The sequence below is a fragment of the Pollicipes pollicipes genome, unplaced genomic scaffold (genome assembly GCF_011947565.3).
Source record: "Pollicipes pollicipes isolate AB1234 unplaced genomic scaffold, Ppol_2.1 Scaffold_3447;HRSCAF=4054_pilon_pilon_pilon, whole genome shotgun sequence".
NCBI lineage: Eukaryota > Metazoa > Arthropoda > Thecostraca > Pollicipedomorpha > Pollicipedidae > Pollicipes > Pollicipes pollicipes.
This window is the reverse complement of record NW_023596297.1, coordinates 18,663,047-18,685,091: the sequence shown is the minus strand read 5'-3', so window position 1 is coordinate 18,685,091 and position 22,045 is coordinate 18,663,047. Positions and strand designations below refer to the sequence as shown.

Here is a 22,045-nt window from a genome sequence, read left to right as displayed (position 1 = left end):
TGTTCGCACCCGCGCGACCGCCTTGCCCGGGAGCACTGCGGCGCGGAAGGGGCTGTGGGTGGGCTCGAAGGTGTTTGCTTTACCGTAGAGATTTAGGTAGCGGCATATCCCGTGGGGAGCGATATCACATCGCCTATTAGGTAGGTAGGTGTCGGGAGTGTACCGAGGGAGGTCCATGCGGGATGTCAGATGTGTAGCGAGATGGGTCATGCCAGCAAAGTTATGCTGGGTTCTGCTTGATGTGATCGTTGCGGTCATTTCCGAATTCAGAGCGATTAGGGGAAGATTTTGGTATGTACCTGTACCCCTTATATGTCACCACCACCGAAAAACTGCAGATGGTGCTGTGCTGACCGGTGACCGCAGATGGCAGATATATTGACATTAGCATGACATGTAAGATTATTGTGGTTCTGGCTGTTGTTGTGTGAAGTAAATGGAAAATAGTGAATTGTTAGTGAATTGGTATCTTAAATTGCTGGTGATTTCAAGATGAGTGATAAAAGGAATGGAAAACCAGAATTAGTTATAAATATCCAAAATAAATAACTTGCAAATTGGTGGCATCTTGCTGAAGGATATGGTTATGTATGCATCTATGTATTATGTGAATCCACTTCTGCTTTTTATTTATATAAAGGCATGCTGCTGAAATATTACTGCATTTATGTTTGTATTGTCCTGTTTTTTTTAGAAAAAAAGGATGGGCGCAAAATGACCCTAGAAGTCGACGCGCCCTAAAACCCCAATCATCATTTTTTTTAGGAATAAGGCTATTACTACTGTGTTAATGTAAATGCACACAGCAACTTACCTAATATATGCTATGTTGATGTGTTGAACTTGTGCCCCATCAATCACTTGTCATGTCAACAAAATATGCCGCTCTCAACTGCCAGCATGCCATACTGTTTCATCATGATCATAGCTAATGAGATAGCTCAACAAATAGGTCATAACATGACATGATAATGCAATTGCAAAATCTATGCAACAGACCATGGTAGATGATCATGTCATGTTAAGCATGACTAATTGTGACAGGCATGTTGGGTCCAAACAAAATGAATATGCATGGACATGCCTTTAATGACATGGTATTCAGCCGCATGATTCACAACTGAAAATTACTAGATGGTCAGCTGGCATGCTGGCAGCCAAGATTGGGACCAGCAAACTTAATCTACTGATACATGGTTGTACCTGACATAATTTTTATATTAAAAAAAGAATAGTTTACACGGGTGACTTCGGGTTCAGGGTACCTGCCAAGTGTAGCTTGTTGCATGTACCCTGAACCCACCACCCAAGTTGTGACCTCCAGTGCAACCCATAATGTTGCCTGCATCCTTTTGCCAGACAGGAATGGGAAGGCTTTTATGTGACACACAATGCTGCCGCCCTGGCCTGGGTCGACCCTTGCCAACCACTTTGACCTGGCATGTCAGTCAGGTCAAACAACATGCCCACCCTGGGACTTGTACCCATTGTCACTGGATTAGGAGTGCAGCATCTTTCCCCTAGACCACCAAGCTGACAAACTGATCACAAATCACAAAGAACTCACCACAAACAAATCTGGCAAAAAAAGGATGGCTGGTTTACTGATCTCCTGTGACAGTTGTCCTTGGGTTGTCTGTTGCCAGGAGGTGGGGCGATCATGGCCCAACCGGTGCCTGAGCACATCAGCTTCCCAGCGGAGGAGGAGAAGATCCTCGCGTTGTGGAAGGAAATCGACGCCTTCCAGACCTGCCTGCGCCAGTCCAAGGGGCGGCCGCGCTTCTCTTTTTACGACGGGCCGCCGTTCGCCACCGGCCTGCCGCACTATGGCCACATCCTGGCCGGCACCATCAAGGACATCGTGACGCGCCATGCCCACCAAAGCGGCTTCCATGTGGAACGCCGCTTTGGCTGGGACTGTCACGGCCTGCCCGTGGTGAGTGTCACAACACCCAGGGCAGCAGTGTGCACCCCTCGGAAACACCAGCCATGTCAAGGTTTGCGTGTGCCTGGAAATAGGAAAGTGTAAGCTCAGTAATTTCAAAAAGAGCAAAAAAGGTGGCCACATATGTGTGTAAATGTGTACTCACTGTGCGTACCTATTGATATGCTGTTTGCCATGACATACCCCAGCTCGTGGGCTCAAACAGGATGATGATAGGAGCATCCAAACTCATTGGTGCGGTGCAGACACGTGTATGACCCACTAACGTGCGTGACCAAGGCTATGCAATGAGGTGGAGCGATTGCTCCCAAAAAGTAGCCCAAGTTTGTTCTGCGGAATTCCAAAATGTCGTTGCGGCCGAACATTTGCCCGGGAAAGGTGCGACGGCACATCATGATTCCGCCGTTCAGCAGTGAAATCCAGGGAGAAGCATCCATGCGTACCACATACAAATATGACGTCACGCACTTGCGGTCATCCCCGTTCCCCCGGTTGCGCACCGATCACGCCGGGCGATAAAACCCTCGCTTGGTTATATTGTAAGCGTAGCGTCCCAGACCGATGGCGTCCGGTAGGCCCGTAACTGGACTTGAGATGCGAGGCAAAGGCTGGCGTGCTGCTTGTCATGAGAGAAAGCCAACCGTATCCGGCAGTAAGGTCCTAAACCATTTAAACAACTTGAGGATAACCCTACCCTGAGAGTAACGTTATGTTGTCACCGCTCCGCTTTATTACGCATCGGTTATGCTCCAGTATGTCATCCCCTACCCCACAATATGTATCGTTGTATACCGACGGCCCCATACTTCACGTAACAGCTGTTAAGCGGGGTCCAAGCAACCACCGTCAACCTAGTGATAGTGTTTCCACATTCGTTGCATTCACCGTATTCAGAAACGACAGATCGGCTAAAGAATTGCCACAAGCAATGCTCGAAGTAATGGACGATGCAGCCTCGGACGTGCTTGTGCTTGGTTCACGAGTCCATGGACAGTTTTCATAATCGTTGAGGTTGTATGCCGTGCACGATGGAAGCCGGACATTAATCGATGGGCAGTTTTTCTAAACGGCTAGATTCCGTGCGGTACACAACGGAGGGCAAGAAACACAAAAACATACGACGCCTCGATAAAATTCCACTGCCATGTAGTGGAATTTTGTCACTGTCAAAAACTCGAAAAAGTGGCGCGCAAGCATGGCGGAGAGGGGGAGGGGGCGGGGGTGTCTCGACCCCTACAGCAAGGTGACGCCTGCAGCCTCCTAAGCCCAGCTCGGCCGTGGGGCATACGGAACGCCACCAGCGCCTGTGACCCTGGTGAGGTGGCGCCCTGGGGAGCCCGCCGCCTGTGACCCTGGTGAGGTGGCGCCCTGGGGACGTGTGACCCCGCCCGCCACCTGTGACCCTGGGGAGCCCACCGCCTGTGACCCTGGTGAGGTGGCGCCCTGGGGACGCATGACCGCGCCCGCCGCCTGTGACCCTGGGGAACCCGCCGCCTGTGACCCTGGTGAGGTGGCGCCCTGGGGACGTGTGACCCCGCCCGCCACCTGTGACCCTGGGGAGCCCCCCGCCTGTGACCCTGGTGAGGTGGCGCCCTGGGGACGTGTGACCCCGCCCGCCACCTGTGACCCTGGGGAGCCCCCCGCCTGTGACCCTGGTGAGGTGGCGCCCTGGGGACGTGTGTGACCCCGCCCCGCCACCTGTGACCCTGGGGAGCCCACCGCCTGTGACCCTGGTGAGGTGGCGCCCTGGGGACGCATGACCGCGCCCGCCGCCTGTGACCCTGGGGAACCCGCCGCCTGTGACCCTGGCGAGGGAGCGCCCTGGGGAGCCTGCCGCCTGTGACCCTGGCGAGGGAGCGCCCTGGGGAGCCCGCTGCCTGTGACCCTGGTGAGGGTAGCATCCTGGGGACGCGTGACCGCGCCCGCCACCTGTGACCCTGGGGAGCCCGCTGCCTGTGACCCTGGTGAGGTAGCGTCCTGGGGACGCGTGACCGCGCCCGCCACCTGTGACCCCGGTGAGAGGGCGCCCTGGGGGCGCGTGGCCGTGTCCGCCGCCCGTGACCCCTGGTGAAGTGACGCCGTCTGTGGACGCGTGACCGCGTCCGCCGCCTGACACGTGCCGTTGGTGACGCCATCGGCAGGAGTACGAGATCGACAAGACGCTGGGCATCCGCGGCCCGGACGACGTGGCCAAGATGGGCATCGACCGGTACAACGCCGAGTGTCGCAAGATCGTGATGCGCTACTCTCACGAATGGGAGACCGGCGTCGGCAGGATGGGGCGCTGGATCGGTACGTGTCGTCCGTCTTTGGCCTCGGGCCGCCTGTGTCCGTGAAGTTCTCCTAGGAGTCCCCAGCACACTCCCTGCCACTAGTTCTTTAGTGTCGGCTGTGCATTCATCCCAACACGAAGCGCATCATCTGGTCAGCCGTAGGGGCAGACTGAGCTGCAACGCTCTTGTCAGACGCCGTCCGTCTCAGCTAATAGTGTTCGAGGCTCAGTTGCGATACCTTGCAACTGTCGCAGTTAAAATTGCAGACGAGGTCGATGACGGTGAGGTCATATGGTATGATTCACGTATGAAGCGTTGTATAACTATGTTGGGTCGATATATTTGTCTTCCAAAATTGCTTTCAGTCGACTTGACAAAGGAAAGTTGTTCGCGCGTGGGCTGCTGGGCACTAAGTGGATACTTGATAAATATAAATGGATATGCCAGTTCGGTATGTTGAGCCACATCACGCCTGGCTGTTGCATACGTCAGCTGGTCTCACTGTGGTTATGGGATGATGAAGTGGTTGCCCGGGTTAGTTTTTATTGTTACTGTCCCCGTTCATCGACCCAGGTAAATCCGTAGCTAGCACGTGAAGCTGTCAACAAGCAGTGCATAAGCTATTCCGATGAAGCTCAAGCATGGAAACAAACATAACTCAATTCCGGAAACAAACTACGCATCGCGCAAACGGGGCCGTATGGTCCGTTTATGTGATGAGCATCTTATTGCACGGAATCCTATGCGTTGTGGGCGACGCAACTGACGTGCTGCCGTCGGACAACGTGCGAAGCTTGTATGTATAATAGATACCCCGGAATGGAGCAATACCGCCACGGTCTTTTCCCCAGACTTCCGTAACGACTACAAGACGCTGTACCCGTGGTTCATGGAGAGCATCTGGTGGGTGTTCAAGGAGCTGTACAGCAAGGGCCTGGTGTACCGCGGCTTCAAGGTGATGCCGTTCTCCACCGGCTGCAACACGCCGCTGTCCAACTTCGAGTCGGGCCAAAACTACAAGGACGTGGTCGATCCGGCAGGTGGGTCTGCATGGGCTCCCCGACGAGGGGGGGGGGAGGGGGGGGGGGGAACGGGTGTGGCGCGGGGTGTCAGCTACCGTCTGTAAATCTGATGATCGGGCCATCCGTCGGACGTCTTTGAAAACTGAATTTGTGTGGAACAGGGAGTGCCATCTAGAGAAAACGGTGTCAAAATCGTCTTTGCGAGTAAACGCGTAGCATTGTTTCAAGTCGGTCGCGCTGGTCAAACAGTTGCTTTTGTCCGAAGGCCATTTTCAACATTTTTAAGCCCCTCTGCAGCAACTTAACTTCTGCAATCATTAGCCTGTGTACTTGTTACCGTTATTGCCCCATCGCTTATGTGTAGGTGGTGATCAGCCTCTGCCCCCGCTCGGCGGGTGTTGTACGTTGCCTGCCTGGCAGTGACTATGTGTGTTCCCTGTGTGTCAGTGACCGTGTGTGTTCCACTACTGGCAGTGACTGTGTTCCTTGCCTGGCAGTGACAGTGTGTGTGTGTGTGTGTGTGTGTGTGTGTGTGTGTGTGTGTGTGTGTGTGTGTGTGTGTGTGTGTGTGTGTGTGGTGTGTGTTCCGTGCCTGGCAGTGACCACGTGTGCTCCCTGCCTAGCAGTGAATGTGTGTTTTCTCACTGGCAGTGACTATATATGTTCCCTCACTGGCGGTGACTGTATGTGTTCCCTGACTGGCAGTGACTGTGTGTGCTTCCTGCCTGGCAGTGGCTGTGTGTGCTCCCTGCCTGGCAGTGTTTGTATGTGCTCCCTGCCTGGCAGTGACAGTGTGTGTGTGTGTGTGTTCCGTGCCTGGCAGTGACCATGTGTGCTCCCTGCCCAGCAGTGACTGTGTGTTCCCTCACTGGTAGCGACTGTATGTGTCCCCTGCCTGGCAGTGACAGTGTGTGTGTGTTCCCTGCCTGGCAGTGATCGTGAGCTTTCCACTGGACGACGAGCCGGACGTCAGCATGGTGGCCTGGACCACCACGCCCTGGACGCTGCCCAGCAACCTGGCCCTCTGTGTCAACCCCAACATCACCTACGTCCAGGTCCAAGGTGAGCTGGAAACACGGACGTGGCCCACGCTCTGACTAAAGCTACCACTTTTGAGACACCGCTGAGTCTCTTGTTACGTGATCAAGGCTTCTGACTCTGATAGTCAGTAGTACGTGATAGGATATTTGTCAGCCAGGTAAGGTAACAGATAGCAAACGAGGTCTCCATACAAGCTGGCGATTTCGTGGAGTGAAGTAATGCAAACGTTATAAGCCTCCTCATCTCGGCCCGCCGTAGGATGTGATCACCCCAAATCAAACAGCTTATTCTTTACGCGTCATTTCCCTCGGTAGAGAATCACCATTGTTCAGAACATGTTGTCCAGTATGTCCGGGACATGTATATGCAATATATATTTTGAGATCGTCTGCATGTGACGGAAGCTTTGTGTAAGCGATCAGCATGGTTGAGGTGTATGCTATGGTGCATTTTGTGTAGGATTTTTCCAATACTTCACGAGTCGTTGCTTTTCCAGAGAAAGAGTCTGGAAAGAAGTATATAATGATGGAAGCACGACTGATGTCGCTATTCAAGTCGGAGGAGGAGTATACTGTGCTGAAGAAGATGAAGGGTGCAGAGCTAAAGGGCAGGGCCTACAAGCCACTGTTCCCGTACTTCGCCAAGGTTGGTTGGTGGCTGCACTGCTGATGTCACGTATTGGGTGTGCGAATGTGATACGAATGGTCACGGACAAATAAGCATTGGGAAGAAGTGATTTCGCTGAGCATGGATATTTATATTGTTGTTACCGTATTGAGTTTTATGTATCATAAAACCTGCTCAAGACTTTCCTTTCGAAATACTGGTCGCATCCGTCGTATCCGGATATCACAAACGTTGTGCCTAAATCTCGCTTGCTCGTTTCCCCTTCGTGGCAAATGGCTAACATACTAGTGACGCCATACCGTCTTGTCTTTTTTACAATTGCCGAGGTTTCGGCTCAGTCTCAGTGATCAATCTCAGCAATCAGTCTCAATGAATTTTAATTTTTTAACGTCCGGCAAAAATGGAGGGAAAGTGGGCCCGACAAAACGTTCGGCTGAAATGGAACGATAAATAACAGTTGTTTGAGAATGTTATAGTCCTTCGACTGAACTTGGATGCAGGCTGTCGCTAGGTGTGGCCCAAGCTCTGCTATTGACACCGGCCGCTGCCAGAACTGGCCCGGCTTTGGTCCGGCCAGTCAGTTCACCTGGCCCATATGCGGCCAATGGGAGGCAACATTGTTCTACGGTTTTCGGAGAAAACTTTGCCGTATGAATGTAGCAGAGCCTTTTCAGTCACCGCACCGTTCCGTTGGTATTATGGTTTTGCAATTCAAAGTAATCAAGCCGAAAGTGAACCGAGAATTCCAATAGCCTGACCAGATATTGAGTTTGATGTCGACGGCATTGGTATGATGTCGCGAAAGCAGCACATGCTCACTCCACGACTCATTGTGCTGCATGTACTAACAGCGTTCCTGTGCTGAGAATTATCGAAGCATCACTTGTGATTACGCATTTGTCCATCTTGTTGCAGATGAAGTCGTCGGGCGCCTTCCGCGTGCTAACGGACGGCTACGTGACGGAGGAGTCTGGCACGGGTGTGGTGCACCAGGCTCCCTTCTTCGGCGAGGACGACTACCGCGTCTGCCTGGCGGCCGGCGTCATCACCAAGGGCATGGACATGGTCTGCCCGGTGGACGCCAGCGGCAAGTTCACCGACCAGGTCTCCCACTTCAAGGGCCAGTACGTCAAGGTGCGTGAGGCGCAGGCTCGTGGCGCAGACAGCGCTGCGTGTGTGTGTGTGTTTGTGTGTGTGTGTGTGTGTGTCCCGGCCCGTGTGGTCACGGCGGGCCGTGAGTCCTGGGCGCAGGGGGCTCTCTTAACGCGGCGACTCCTGAAAGTCAAATGGGAAGACAGCGTAGACCCTGAACTGAGGCTGCCGCACGATTATAAAAGGGGAGGCGTGTGCTGTGTACGCCGCCGACCCCCGCCGATCCCCGCCGTCAGCCCAGTGCAGCTGATTGATGTCCTTGTTATTGGCGCCGGGTGGCCAGCGATCCGCAGCTAAGTGGCGCCGTTGCCAGTCGCCCTGCTATGGGAGCCGATGGCGGCCGTCCCCACGTGGTGTACCGCTGGGGGATTTGCGGCTATCGGTCGGCGTCTGTCCGCGCCGCCAGGACGCCGACAAGCCGATCATGAAGCACCTGAAGGAGGCCGGCCGCCTGGTCAACGCCAGCACCTGCAAACACAGCTACCCGTTCTGCTGGCGTTCCGACACGCCGCTCATCTACAAGGCGGTGCCGTCCTGGTTCGTGCGCGTGGAGCACATGACGTCCCAGCTGCTGGCCAACAACAGCCAGACGTACTGGGTGCCCGACTTCGTGAAGGAGAAGCGGTGAGCTGGACATCTGGGGCTGAGCAAGCGGCGTTTCCATCGTCGTCTGATGCTGTAATAGACACGTTCAGCCTGGGACGCGCCAACTGCAGTGGTTATTGTGTCTTGGCATGAATTACAGAATGGCTAAATATGGGTTGAGGATGAAGCCGGATTGACCCCTGCGTACGGTGAGAGCGAAGGCCGCTCGTTTGAGCGTGCGGCGCTCTGACCGCCGCGCCTCCTCTCCTCTCCTCAGCTTCGGCAACTGGCTCCGGGACGCCCGCGACTGGGCTGTCTCGCGCAACCGCTACTGGGGCACGCCGATCCCGCTGTGGGTGTCGGACGACCTGGAGGAGGTGGTGTGCGTGGGCAGCATCGCCGAGCTGCAGCAGCTGACCGGCGCCACCGTCGACGATCTCCACCGTGAGACGTGAGTGTCCGGCTGACGACCTCCGCCGAGAGACGTGAGTGTCCGGCTGACGACCTCCACCGAGAGACGTGAGTGTCCGGCTGACGACCTCCACCGAGAGACGTGAGTGGCCGGCCGACGACCTCCGCCGAGAGACGTGAGTGTCCGGCTGACGACCTCCGCCGAGAGACGTGAGTGTCCGGCTGACGACCTCCACCGAGAGACGTGAGTGACCGGCCGGCTGACCTCCGCCGAGAGACGTGAGTGTCTGGCCGACGACCTCCACCGAGAGACGTGAGTGGCCGGCCGACGACCTCCGCCGAGAGACGTGAGTGTCTGGCCGACGACCTCCACCGAGAGACGTGAGTGGCCGGCCGACGACCTCCACCGAGAGACGTGAGTGGCCGGCCGACGACCTCCACCGAGAGACGGGAGTGGGCCGGCCGACGACCTCCACCGAGAGACGTGAGTGGCCGGCCGACGACCTCCACCGAGAGACGTGAGTGGCCGGCCGTCGACCTCCACCGAGAGACGTGAGTGGCCGGCCGACGACCTCCACCGAGAGACGGGAGTGGCCGGCCGTCGACCTCCACCGAGAGACGTGAGTGGCCGGCCGACGACCTCCACCGAGAGACGTGAGTGGCCGGCCGTCGACCTCCACCGAGAGACGTGAGTGTCTGGCGGACGACCTCCGCCGAGAGACGGGATTGGCCGGCCGTCGACCTCCACCGAGAGACGTGAGTGGTCGGCCGTCGACCTCTACCGAGAGACGTGAGTGTCCGGCCGACGACCTCCACCGAGAGACGTGAGTGGCCGGCCGTCGACCTCCACCAAGAGACGTAAGTGGCCGGCCGTCGACCTCCACCGAGAGACGTGAGTGGCTGGCCGACGATCTCCGCCGAGGGACGTGAGTGGCCGGCCGTCGACCTCCACCGAGAGACGTGAGTGTCCGGCTGACGACCTCCGCCGAGAGACGTGAGTGGCCGGCCGTCGACCTCCACCGAGAGACGTGAGTGGCCGGCCGTCGACCTCCACCGAGAGACGTGAGTGGCCGGCCGTCGACCTCCGCCGAGAGACGTGAGTGGCCGGCCGACGACCTCCATCGAGAGACGTGAGTGTCCGGCCGATGAGTCTGTATCATCAAAGCTCTCCACGTTGTGGCGTAGGAATCTATCGTTGTCCGTGCTTCCGCCCGGGCACACTAACGTTTTTTATCTCATGACGGTGCCACAGGTGTCGGTCGTCCACTTTCTGTAAGTCCGTTTACACTCGATTTTTCACGTCCGTCGGAAGCGCTTGCGTAGTTGCGCTTTAAGCCGCGCACCTACCTACGACATACTTTTGTTGAACGTGTCGTACTTTCCGACGGCTATCACCGAGGCGCACATGATGTGCTTTCCTACCCCGTCTTCCGTCTGCTCACACCTGGCTTTTCATTTAAAGAAAAGGAGTCGAGGAATGTTGTTTGCATGTCGCAAAGACTGGGAAGCGACCTGTTTTTATCATGTTTGGGATGATTTGCGGTGGTTTTTCGATGTCAGCTTTCCCGCATATCGGAACGGTCAAGATGATTTAAGCGGACGTTGGAGCATTGTGGGTAAACATCCGTATGAACAGCCCAAAGCACGAACCGCCTCCATCAATCGCTATGAATCGTCCTGAGGTGAACTCACTGCTCGGCTTCACTGTGGAGGACTGACACCATCAATCCACCGGCCGGAGGTGGACACCGGGCGTCGGTGGACTGTAGCGTACCTCTGCGCCGCAGGGTGGACGGGCTGACCATCCCTTCGCGGCGGCCGGACCAGCCGCCGCTGCGCCGCGTCTCGGAGGTGTTCGACTGCTGGTTCGAGTCCGGCTCCATGCCGTACGCGCAGGCGCACTACCCGTTCGAGAACCGGCGCCAGTTCGAGGACTCGTTCCCCGCCGACTTCGTGGCCGAGGGCATCGACCAGACACGCGGCTGGTGAGCGGCAGGGCTGACGGTGGGGGATAATGATGGGTCTAGAACGCTGCCGTGGCCGGGGTGAGGGCAACGCCAGTATGTATGGGCTAAATTCCAAAAACTCTTGATTTTTAAAATTTCAATGATTTCCTTTTTTTGATTCTAGGACTGTAAGGCAAACACTTGCGTAAATCTGCTTCGATATTCATCAAAGTGGAGAAATGCGTCGTTTTTTGCTCAACTTTGACCATCCCAAGGGGATATAGATTTTCATCAAAGTGGGGATATGTATCATGTGCTGTTAGACTTGGGTGGACATGGTCCTGACCCTACCTCTTCCCTGATGTAAGGGCATCGGTCATGGAGGCGTGCCGGCTGGCAGGCTGGACTGGCCCTCCTCCATTGGTGCTGCTACGCATGGCCTTACGACGCTTCAACTTGACTAATTATATATATATATATATATATATATATATATATATATATATGCACAGTTATTGTACTTGATTGACCGTGGTAGTCGAACTATGTCATAGTACTGATGTTGGCTGCCGCTGAGACCGTGACCGCTGCCGTATCTGTGGCCGTCACGGCCCGTCTGCCGGCTGCGTTCCTAGCCAGCTGACGGGCTGGTGTGCGACGGCCCGGCGCTGGCGGCGGCGCCCGGCTAGTCGGATTTACGCCGACCCTGCCGACGCCCTCAGACGCGGCCCCTGATGTCGCCAGGTTCTACACGCTGCTGGTGCTGTCCACCGCGCTGTTCGGCAAGCCGCCATTCAAGAACCTCATCGCCAGCGGCATGGTGCTGGCTGCCGACGGCCAGAAGATGTCCAAGCGCAAGAAGAACTACCCGGACCCCATGCTGGTACGACGTCCGCTATCACCGCTGCTGCAGCATCTGCTCAGACACGGCGGTGTGGTCGGGAATAACGTAAAGAATGATCTTCTGCTTGGGCTCGGAGATGTGTAAGGCGTGAGAAGGCGTAAATCTCCGCTCTCTAGCAGTTTTGACCGGGGCTGCGAGCATGTTGCAGTGACGAGTTGTGTGACACTACCATGTGTCGGACGTCGCGGACGCGTTGTTCGGCACCGGGTGCGCTGCCTGCAGCCCCACGTGAGCGTTGGATATCGCCTGGCCGCGCGGTCGCCTGGATCGGTGTGTTGAGCGCCGCCCGGCCGTCGGCAGATCGCGGACCGGTACGGTGCCGACGCGCTGCGCCTGTACCTCATCAACTCGCCGGTGGTGCGCGGGGAGAGCCTGCGCTTCAAGGAGGAGGGCGTGCGCGACGTGCTCAAGGACGTGTTCCTGCCCTGGTACAACGCGTACCGTTTCCTCGTGCAGAACGTGCACGGCTTCGAGAAGGTAGGCGGCGCGGCGTGCACCGTCGCTACGGGTTAGTTGGAGTTGTGGTTTCGTGATGGCCAGGTGGTGTAAAGGCTTGCATTAGTTTTTCTTTTGTTGTTGCTTGTCTTCATTTAAATGGGAAACATTTATTTATCTAGTTTTTTGTGCACGACTGCGACGAAACCTGTGCAGTTTGAGGGTGTGTACTGCTGGATGAACATAGGGCAGCTTTGCCAAAAAAGGGACCCCTTTTTGTGTGGATGAAATGTTAGCACTGTGAGCACTTGTGCGTATAACCGCGCATCGTAAGGCGCTGGTGTTTGTTTATTTGCAGGAGGTTGGGGAGAAGTTCGTGTATGACGAGGCCAATGTGTCTCCCTCTACCAACCTGATGGACCGCTGGATCGTCTCCTTCACCCAGTCGCTGCTGCTGTTCGTCAAAAAGGTGACGGCTCGGCGCACAGTCCGGCTGACATGCCGTGCTCGTGTACAGGGACTATGAAGAGGAGCGAAAACTCTAGCACGTAGGAGAGCGGCAGAGTGTGAACCCAGAGCTGGTAATTTATCAGAGGTATGAAGTAGTCAACGATAATGGTGTGAAATAGCCAGCGTGCGGCGTGAGCCTGAATTGTTGCGACGAACTTGGCTTGTGCTTGACCACGGATGGAGTCCAAAGTGAATCTGACGTGTGAATCCGACTTATAGTTCAGGCATAGTGAGACAGACCCTTTTGAACCATTATGATTGTTAGTTTGACGTAGTCAACAAATACGTCCGTGAGTCAGTGAAACAGAAATCGGACAGCATGCACTCACAGTCAGACAGCCAGTATGTACACCCCAGGAAACAGTGATAGCTCTGTCTTGGTATTGAGCTTGAGCTGTCGTGGTATCGAAATGAATACCATATGTTAAGTCTTATAAAGTCATTGGACATGCCATGTGCCAAATTGTTCTCGCTAGAATTGGCTCCTTCGGACATGGTCACATGATCGAACCATGCGGCCTTGGCTCGGTGTCAGTGAGCGTGCTCTGCAGCTGGCAGTCGGTGTCAGTGAGCGTGCTCCACAGTTGGGAGTCGGTGTCAGTGAGCGTGATGTGCAGCTGAGTTTCGATGCCCGTGAGCGTGCTCTGCAGCTGAAAGTCGATGTCAGTGAGCGTATCAAGCTCACTGATACCGAGCGGCTGGCGCTGAGTGAAGCTGCCGGCCCCGATTGGCTCTGAGAGTGGCTGGTGATCATTGAAGGGCCCGGGGCCTGGTTGGTTCTGTGGACGGCTGGAGCTGTCACTGACCGTCGGGCGGCTTCGCAGGAGATGGCGGCCTACCGGCTGTACACGGTGGTGCCGCGACTGGTGAAGTTTGTCGACAACCTCACCAACTGGTACGTCAGGATGAACCGCAAGCGCCTGAAGGTAAGCCTCTGAGACTGAGGTGATGAGCCGTCACATAAAGAGCGGTGTATAACCCCGTCCGTCCGTGCCGCACCGGCATATGCTCTGCCGCAGTCCATATGACATTGGGTTGCCATAGCATATGACACTCAGTAACAATTGGGTGAATTTGTCGTGCGGTTTGTCTTAGAGTTTAGCTCACGAAATGAATGGGTGACAATGCCCGACCTGCTCGATAATTCCCGACTTACCGCTACCAGACGGACGATCGGTTTGGTGGCGATAAAGCTCCAAGATACATCAAGGCAACACCAGAATGCTGTCATGCTCATTACTAACGTACTTCCCCCGTGTCTGTTTTCTGTCCGAAGTAATACATACTCGGATAGGACTTGAATGCTATGAAATTAACGCACGTGTAATTCTACCTACCGGTTAAGATTGCCGTTCTGCGGCTGCCGTTATCAGACGGAATTATTGTTCTCTTCGAGAATTTGACGCTTGCTGTCGGAATGGCGGCTTTACGGCTTTCAAAATGTGTGTCTGCTATATGCGTTGCAGACGGGCTTCGCCTGCTGAATTTGAAATGCTTTTTTGCTTCAGTACTCCCGCCTTGAGTCTGAAATTTGCATACGTGTCCTCGAAATCTCTGAACGAAAGTCACTAACGAAACACCTTGTTTTTGTATGTTTGGATGCATTAGTGAAAATGTGTTAATGCGCGTCTTGTTTTCTGTGTGCTATATCGGCTCAGTACAGCACAGTTTGTGATCCCCGCGTCCGGTGGTTACAATTTGACTACTGCATGTTGTGTTGTGGCTGTGCGGGTGTTAAGCGCCGGCCGCCGCTGTTGTGCTCCTCACGTCCAGTGGTCCACAAATTAGCATTTACATGTTGTGCTGTAGCTGCACGGGTGCTGAGCGCCGGCCGCCGCTGTGTCGGCAGGGCGAGGGCGGCGCGGACGACTGCCGGGACGCGCTCAACACGCTGTTCTCGGTGCTGTTCTCCATGTGCCGCGTCATGGCGCCCTTCACGCCGTTCCTGACGGAGACCATGTACCAGAACCTGCGCCATCTCAGCAGCAGCGCCGAGGTAGGGCAGCGCGGCAGCAGCCCGAAGGCGGCGGCGGGAGACCCCAAACCGGTACCGGATTTTTTAGTTTGCAACAGCAAAAATAAGTAGCGCTGCAAATCTGTTTGTAATCTATTGAAAACGCCGCTGGGACTAGCACACCAACGATTATCCCCCTCGAACCCGCCAACGACCATCCCGCCGCGAGTGTAGTTGCTGTAATGCTGGGCGTGTTAATAGCTAATGGTGTGTTTGGCGAATGATGTGAACCCAACGTTATGTTACCAAATAATCCGTCCTATAAGTCACTTTTAAAAAGACGTATTGCATGTCTGTGGCAGTCAGCGTTAGTTAGAGTCGTCCGATGTGCGTGAGACGCGGCTGCGGCACGGCCGTGCTGCTGCGTGACAGTGCGCGGGACGTGGCTGCGGGACGGCTGTGCCGCTGTGTGACAGTGCGTGTGGGCTGTGTCTGCGGGACGGCTGTGCCGCTGTGTGATAGTGCGTGGGACGTGGCTGCGGGACGGCTGTGCCGTGGTGTGACAGTGCGGGGACGCGGCTGCGGGACGGCTGTGCCGTTGTGTGGCAGTGCGTGGGACGTGGCTGTGGGACGGCCGTGCCGCTGTGTGATAGTGCGTGGGACGTGGCTGCGGGACGGCTGTGCCGTTGTGTGACAGTGCGGGGACGCGGCTGCGGGACGGCTGTGCCGTTGTGTGGCAGTGCGTGTGGGACGTGGCTGTGGGACGGCCGTGCCGCTGTGTGATAGTGCGTGGGACGTGGCTGCGGGACGGCTGTGCCGTGGTGTGACAGTGCGGGGACGCGGCTGCGGGACGGCTGTGCCGTTGTGTGGCAGTGCGTGGGACGTGGCTGTGGGACGGCCGTGCCGCTGTGTGATAGTGCGTGGGACGTGGCTGCGGGACGGCTGTGCCGTTGTGTGACAGTGCGGGGACGCGGCTGCGGGACGGCTGTGCCGTTGTGTGGCAGTGCGTGTGGGACGTGGCTGCGGGACGGCTGTGCCGTTGTGTGGCAGTGCGTGGGACGTGGCTGTGGGACGGCCGTGCCGTTGTGTGACAGTGCGGGGACGCGGCTGCGGGACGGCTGTGCCGTTGTATGACAGTGCGTGGGACACGGCTGCGGGACGTCTGTGCTGCTGTGTGACGATATGTGGGGGCTGTGGCAGGTGGCGTCCGTGCACTACCTGTCGCTGCCGGAGCCGCGCCAGGAGCTGATCGACGCCGTCATCGAGCGCTCCGTCAGCCGGATGCAGGCCACCATCGAGCTGGGCCGCATCATCCGCGACAGGAAGACCATGCCAGTCAAGGTGGGGCCCAGCGCGCGCGCGCGCCCTTCCCGCGGCACAGGGCCGCCGCCCCGTCCCGCCCCGCCTCGTCCCGCCTCGTGCCGGCACGGCGCGGCAATCCGCGCGCCGTCCCGTCCCGTCCCGTCCCGTCCCGTCCCGTCCCGTCCCGTCCCGTCCCGTCCCGTCCCGTCCCGTCCCGTCCCGTCCCGTCCCGTCCCGTCCCGTCCCGTCCCGTCCCGTCCCGTCCCGTCCCGTCCCGTCCCGTCCCGTCCCGTCCCGTCCCGTCCCGTGCCGGCACGGTACGGCTGGCGGGTGTTGATGCTCTCGCGCACGAGCCAACTGTCTTAATCGACTTAAGGTTCTGAGAGCAAAGGCCAATCAATGGCAAGGTTTTTCGACAGTATCATCCTCGCTTCGCGGCGATGTTTTGCTATGCCGACCATCTCAAGTGCAGGCGGCATTTTTCGTGACAGGTGATTGTGGTGTACGTCACTGATCCGACGTTGCCGCCATGCCTGCTGTGTGGTCCGCATCTCAGGAGCAGTTATCATATATATGTATGTTTTATGATCTCTGCATCTGATGACGCGTGGCTGTCGTGCCATCGGCGTGCGTTGCACCGGCTGCCGCGTGCGTGACCGGCGTGCCCGGCGCCGGCAGTATCCGCTGCCGGAGGTGGTGGTGATCCACACCGACTCGTCCGTGCTGGACGAGCTGGAGCCGCTCACCGGCTACGTGCTGGACGAGCTGAACGTGCGCACCGTGACGCGCACCAGCGACAAGGTCAAGTACGGCGTGCAGCTGCGCGCCGAGCCCAACCACCGCACCCTCGGCGCGCGCTGCAAGGGCGACTTCAAGGCCGTGATGGCTGATGTCAAGGTACGACGAGTTTGCTGGCAGTTCGCAGCGTTAAGGCGGCGGTCAGGGCTGGGGTACGGTCACTAGATCGATAGGGCCCCAACCAGAACACGTGGCTAATCGGTACAGAGGTTGGTGTTATACAGGTTGGGCGCCATATGACCATTGTAGTCGGTGCGCCCCAAAGCCCAAATGATCATCATCATCGCGGTGTTTGACAGATCAATTAAAAGCTTGCGACCTTAGTTTTTAGTGTTTTGATTCATGATGTGCTAGTCTGCGCACATTTTCTCTTACGTTGCCCAAATTCAGCTCCTGTTTGGGATTTCGTGGGACCAGTGGGAGGTTCGGAAAACCGGCGGCTTAAACACCGTACCACATGGGCTGCCCGCAGAAAGAGATGTTTTGCATGGCGGCCTCTAGCGGTGACGCTCCGGGGACCATTGCCTGGTAGACTAGCATGAGCGGCTGGGGCAGACGTTCACAGAGTGTCTCGCAATGAGAGATCTGGTCTTCGTAGCGAGCATTTGTCTGCTCTAGTGGGTGGGCAACAGGTGCGTGGGCCATGGGTAGCCCGGATGTTGGACGAAGCATCCCTCAGCGGCTGATCGTTACCGACACGCGTCGCCGGGACATTGTGGCGGTGACGCCCAGTGGCATACGTGGGCCGGTGTTTCGGTTGGCGTGGTGCCCTCGGTCCCTCGGTCTATCAGGGTAGCGGCCGGTTCGGCCCGGCCCGACCCGGCCCGGCCCGCACCGGCCCAACCTGGCTCACACCGGCCCGGTCTGCCTTGAATTGACTGCGCTGTCTCCCATGGCTGACACCCGTCTCCCGTGGCCGACGCCCATCTCCCGTGGCTGACGCCCGTCTCCCGTGACTGACGCCCGTCTCCCGCGGCTGACGCCCGTGTCCCATGGCTGACGCCCATCTCCCGTAGCTGACGCCCGTGTCCCGTGGCTGACGCCCATACCCCATGGCCCGTCTCGCCCGGCAGAGCACTCGACGACGCGGCGCTGCAGCAGTTCCTGGCGGGCGGCTCGCTGACGCTGCGCGGCCATCAGCTCACTCCCGATGACGTGCACGTGCGCTACAGCGTCGGCAACGACGGCCCGGCTCTCAGCCAGTACGAGGCCCACTCGGACAACGACGTACGTGACTGGCGCCGGCCGGCGTCGCTGGGGGGGGGGGGGGAGGGGGAGGGGGCGCGGCCGGCGACGGGCGGAACGGGATCGGATGCGACGGCGGGGCGCGTGCCAGTGGACCTGCGCAGGAAGTGGGCCGCAGGCGGCGTGGCATTTGTGTATGCAATAGCAGCGTCTAACGAGCTGCTATCGTTGCAGTATAAGTTGCAAGGCATTTAGTGCGCTTGAATATTGGCCGATTTCCTTCATCGTTTGCGCGTGGTGCTTGTCACGTTCGACTTAGTAGTCGGTGGAAGTTGATCCCAAATAGTGATGCTTCACAAATCGTGTGACGTACTCAGCCGCGTAGCGTATGACTGCGTTCCTTGGTCAGATATCACTGCGGAAACGCACGTCACATAATGGTGTTTTACGCGTGGTGAGTCGCCCAGGTGCGTGACGTCTGACAGCTGTCGCCGTATTCAGATTCTCGTGCTGGTGGACACCACGCCCGACCAGTCGATGCTGGACGAGGGCGTCGCCCGCGAGATCATCAACCGAGTCCAGAAACTGCGCAAGAAGGCCTCGCTGGTGCCGACCGACGAGGTGGGACGGCGCTCACCAGGCGCGGGGCGGCTGCGACTCGGGCGAGTGTGAGGCGCACAGCGCCGCCTGGACGGGTCGCGGTCACGTGGTGACGGCCGATCAGGGGCGGCGGGGGTGAATGCTCCACTGGATATACCGCTGAGACTTGTGCCAGGTCCCGTGCCTGGTTGGGGATTGGAGCCTGGTACAGCCCTCAAAGAGGGATATGAAACGTCGCGCGTCACTAAAGGCGTTATGCAGTTGAATGAGCGTGTAAGCACCGCATTTGAAGCAGCGTCACTCCATCACAACGCATCTGCCGATGGAGCAGCAAGCTCATGCGTCTTGCCGCGGCCAGCGTGTGGCGTCTCGCTGTGTGCCGCGCGGCGCCCTGCTCGGGCCGTGGCCATGACGCCGCCGCCCCGCGTGCCGACAGATCACCGTGTACCAGGCCGTGGCGCCGGCCGGGTCGGCCCTGGCCCGCGTGGCCGCCTCCCACCAGGAGTACATCGAGGCGGCGCTGAAGGCGCCGTTCCGGCCGCTGGCGTCGCGCGCCGGCCGCACCATCATCGAGGAAACGGCAGACGTACGTGGCCAAGGCGGAGCGGAGCGGCGGCGGTCACCGGCCCGTGGTCGGGATCGGGCCCTCCTCGGTAGCCGGACGAGGCCTGGGGGTGCTCACGGCGGCCGCTGCCGCGTCGGACCGCTCAGTGTGCGGCCGGGGGCTGGTTGGCCGGCTAGGCCGCGCCGGGTGCAGGGAACGGCGTGCCCGCACCTCTCCCACTCGCCCTATGGTTATGCTGAGCTTTCTGTCCGTATTCTGGAGGTTGGCGCCAGAGTATGTAAGGGGTAGGATATAAGGATGATAGGATAACAACGTGGCGGGTACGCAAATCGAATATTGGGTCGTACACCGAAGACATCATTGCAATCCGAGATTGCGATCTTGCCAATTAACTATTTCATTCTTAATCGCGATAAGGATCCTTCCCCTTTGCGCACCTTACTCCAAGATGTTTTGAACCAGCAAGAAATGCGAATCGCCATCAACGTTAACATGCCATTGCCCCACATGTGCTGCATGCCAAGATGCCTGATATGAGCTATTCTGGCAGTGCGTACGACAGCGAGACTTTCCGAAATGTAACGGTAGCGGACATCGTGTAACTTGGTAATATGTAACTGGGCAATATTTGCACGCTCGTCACGCTTCCATGTGTTATGTGGGCGCCAGCTGCGGAGGTGCCGAGGACCTGGCACCGTCTGGGTGCTCCACAGGTGAAGGGTGCGAAGCTGACGGTGGCGCTGGCGGCCGGCTTCTGCGCGGACTGGACGGCGCAGTCGGCGGCCGAGGCGACCGCCAACGGGGACAAGGTCCAGCCGTTCTGCAGGTGGGACGACCGGGCGTCTGACGCTGGCTCCCCGACTCGTGTTGGCCGCCGCACACGGTGCGCTGTTCGTGTTCGGGTACGGAGTTGGCCGGTCCGAGACGGCCGATGTCATTGTCTCGCCAATACGGCAAGACGTTGGCCAACATCCGCAGAGGTTTGCGTCATGGGGTCTCGACTCCCGCCGGACTGTTAAAACGGCTGCATGCCTCGGCGCGGAGGAGTGGTTACCGAGGCGCATGCAAGGTGGGATGGGACTGGCGAATCTGGCGATCGCTATCTTCCGCATGGCGTGGATGGCGCATTGTGTAGGCCGACGGTATTCAGACTGCGCGCGTCTGGGCGGACGGTGCCCGGACTCTGCGCGGGTCGCCGGGCGGGTGTGGCTGACGGTCGCCGTGCGCCCGGCGCCTCCGGCAGGTACGTGAATCTGGAGCTGATGGACGCCGAGCCGGCGAACGGCGCGCGCTCCGCCCGCGCCGCCCTGCTGCTGGAGAACCCGGCCGGCCAGAACCAGCTCAGCGTGGCGCAGCTGCACACGGAGGCGCAGGTTGGTCGGTCCCCGGCGACGGCGTGCGCCGCTGTCCGCCGCCGAGCGAGCCGGCGGTCAGCCCCACACGTGTCCTGCGGCCACCGGTGGACGGGGGAGAGCGCCGCGTGTCGGTGGGCTCCGCTGGCCGCACGGCGACCCAGAGGTGCGAGGCCAGGGCGCGCCTTATGAGGAGCAGTGTCGCTTGTGGTCAGCAGTTCGTTTAGCTGACCATTCATGACAACCGTTGGTACTGATATTCAGGACGAGTGTTGGTAGGCAGGTGACGATATTGGTGGGGCGCGTCTGATGTCTGGGGTGTGCAGCGAGCACGGCTGTGGGGCCGTGCGCGCTGTCGGAGCCGAGAGCGAAGCCCGCCGCCAGCGCGCGCCGCTGCCTTGTCGGTAACCCGTCGTGTTGGCCGGCAGCTGGTGTTCGGCCAGCAGCGGCGCAAGGTGTTCATATACGACGGCCCGGACGCGACGCAAGAGGTGGCGGCGCCGGCCGAGCTGGCTGGCCGCACGCTCTACGTGTACACGCGGCCCGACCTGCGGCAGGGGGCGGCCTCCAGTCCGGCCCGAGCGGCCGTCCACACCAGGTACGCACGCGCTGTACCGCCAGCGCACGCCGTCGGCTGGTTGTAGGTGGCGCACACTGGCCGTGCAGGCCGGGGACCGTCCGGAGACCGGAGTGCACCTGACCCAGAGCTGCCTAGTGGATTGCTCGTGATCTCCTCCATGAACCCAGGCGTCACATGAAGGGATCACGATGCAGGGTTGATTCAAGTGGGCAGTGTTGGTGCTGGGCATCATCTAGGTCCGGCCGCCACAAAGACGTCCATGCCAGTGGTCACTGTATGCTGTGCGTGGACCACCAGCCGAGCGCCCGGTATCCCGAGCTCGCGGCCCGTGTCCAGGTGACCAGGAAGCCCACCATCAGACGTGGTCGCCGCCTCCGTACCTGCGTTTGAGGGAACGCCAGCCCAGGCCATTTAGACTGTAGTGATAACGCGTGCCAAACCGCGGTTCACTTGCGCCCCTCAGTCAGGGTCGGCAACAGCTGGCTAAGCTTCCGCCTGCCAGTTTTTTTTTTGCGGGAAACTGCTGGCGAGGGAAACGGCGGAAACTGGTGAAAGCCTATCAGCTCGACATACTTAATATTTATGTCGGTCTGTAGTGCCATTGTGTGGCTGCTCACCATTGGGATCGAGCTCAAGTCCAGTACAGTGTTACAGTGCTGACAGAAAGTGGTTTCTGCCATTGATGCTGAATTAAACTGGTAGCAGTCTGTTAAAGCCAGCAAGCGACATTTCCCCGGGCTACAATTCAGCCGTACCTCCAACGCCAGACAAGCGATCCGTCTTCCTGACGCTGACCGGGCCCGCCTCGGCAGGTTTGTGAACCTGCAGAACGGCGTAGTGGCGGGCCACGCTGCTGCT

General features: G+C 58.2%; 1 protein-coding gene across 1 annotated transcript; it reads left to right on the top strand.

The window, feature by feature from the left end:
* On the top strand, window positions 1–21,410 carry LOC119091827 (isoleucine--tRNA ligase, cytoplasmic). Its single transcript, XM_037214719.1, has 24 exons — window positions 1–140; window positions 1,647–1,936; window positions 4,087–4,237; window positions 5,070–5,258; window positions 6,174–6,302; window positions 6,778–6,926; window positions 7,824–8,042; window positions 8,467–8,684; window positions 8,923–9,096; window positions 10,844–11,041; window positions 11,747–11,885; window positions 12,207–12,383; window positions 12,700–12,810; window positions 13,676–13,777; window positions 14,701–14,847; window positions 16,006–16,146; window positions 16,786–17,004; window positions 17,461–17,462; window positions 17,979–18,132; window positions 18,592–18,711; window positions 19,127–19,276; window positions 19,969–20,081; window positions 20,499–20,628; window positions 21,036–21,410. The coding sequence occupies exons 2-24, from the start codon at window positions 1,661–1,663 to the stop codon at window positions 21,249–21,251; spliced, it is 3,624 nt and encodes a 1,207-aa protein (XP_037070614.1). The 5' UTR covers window positions 1–140; window positions 1,647–1,660; the 3' UTR covers window positions 21,252–21,410.
* The last annotated feature ends 635 nt before the right edge of the window (window positions 21,411–22,045 follow it).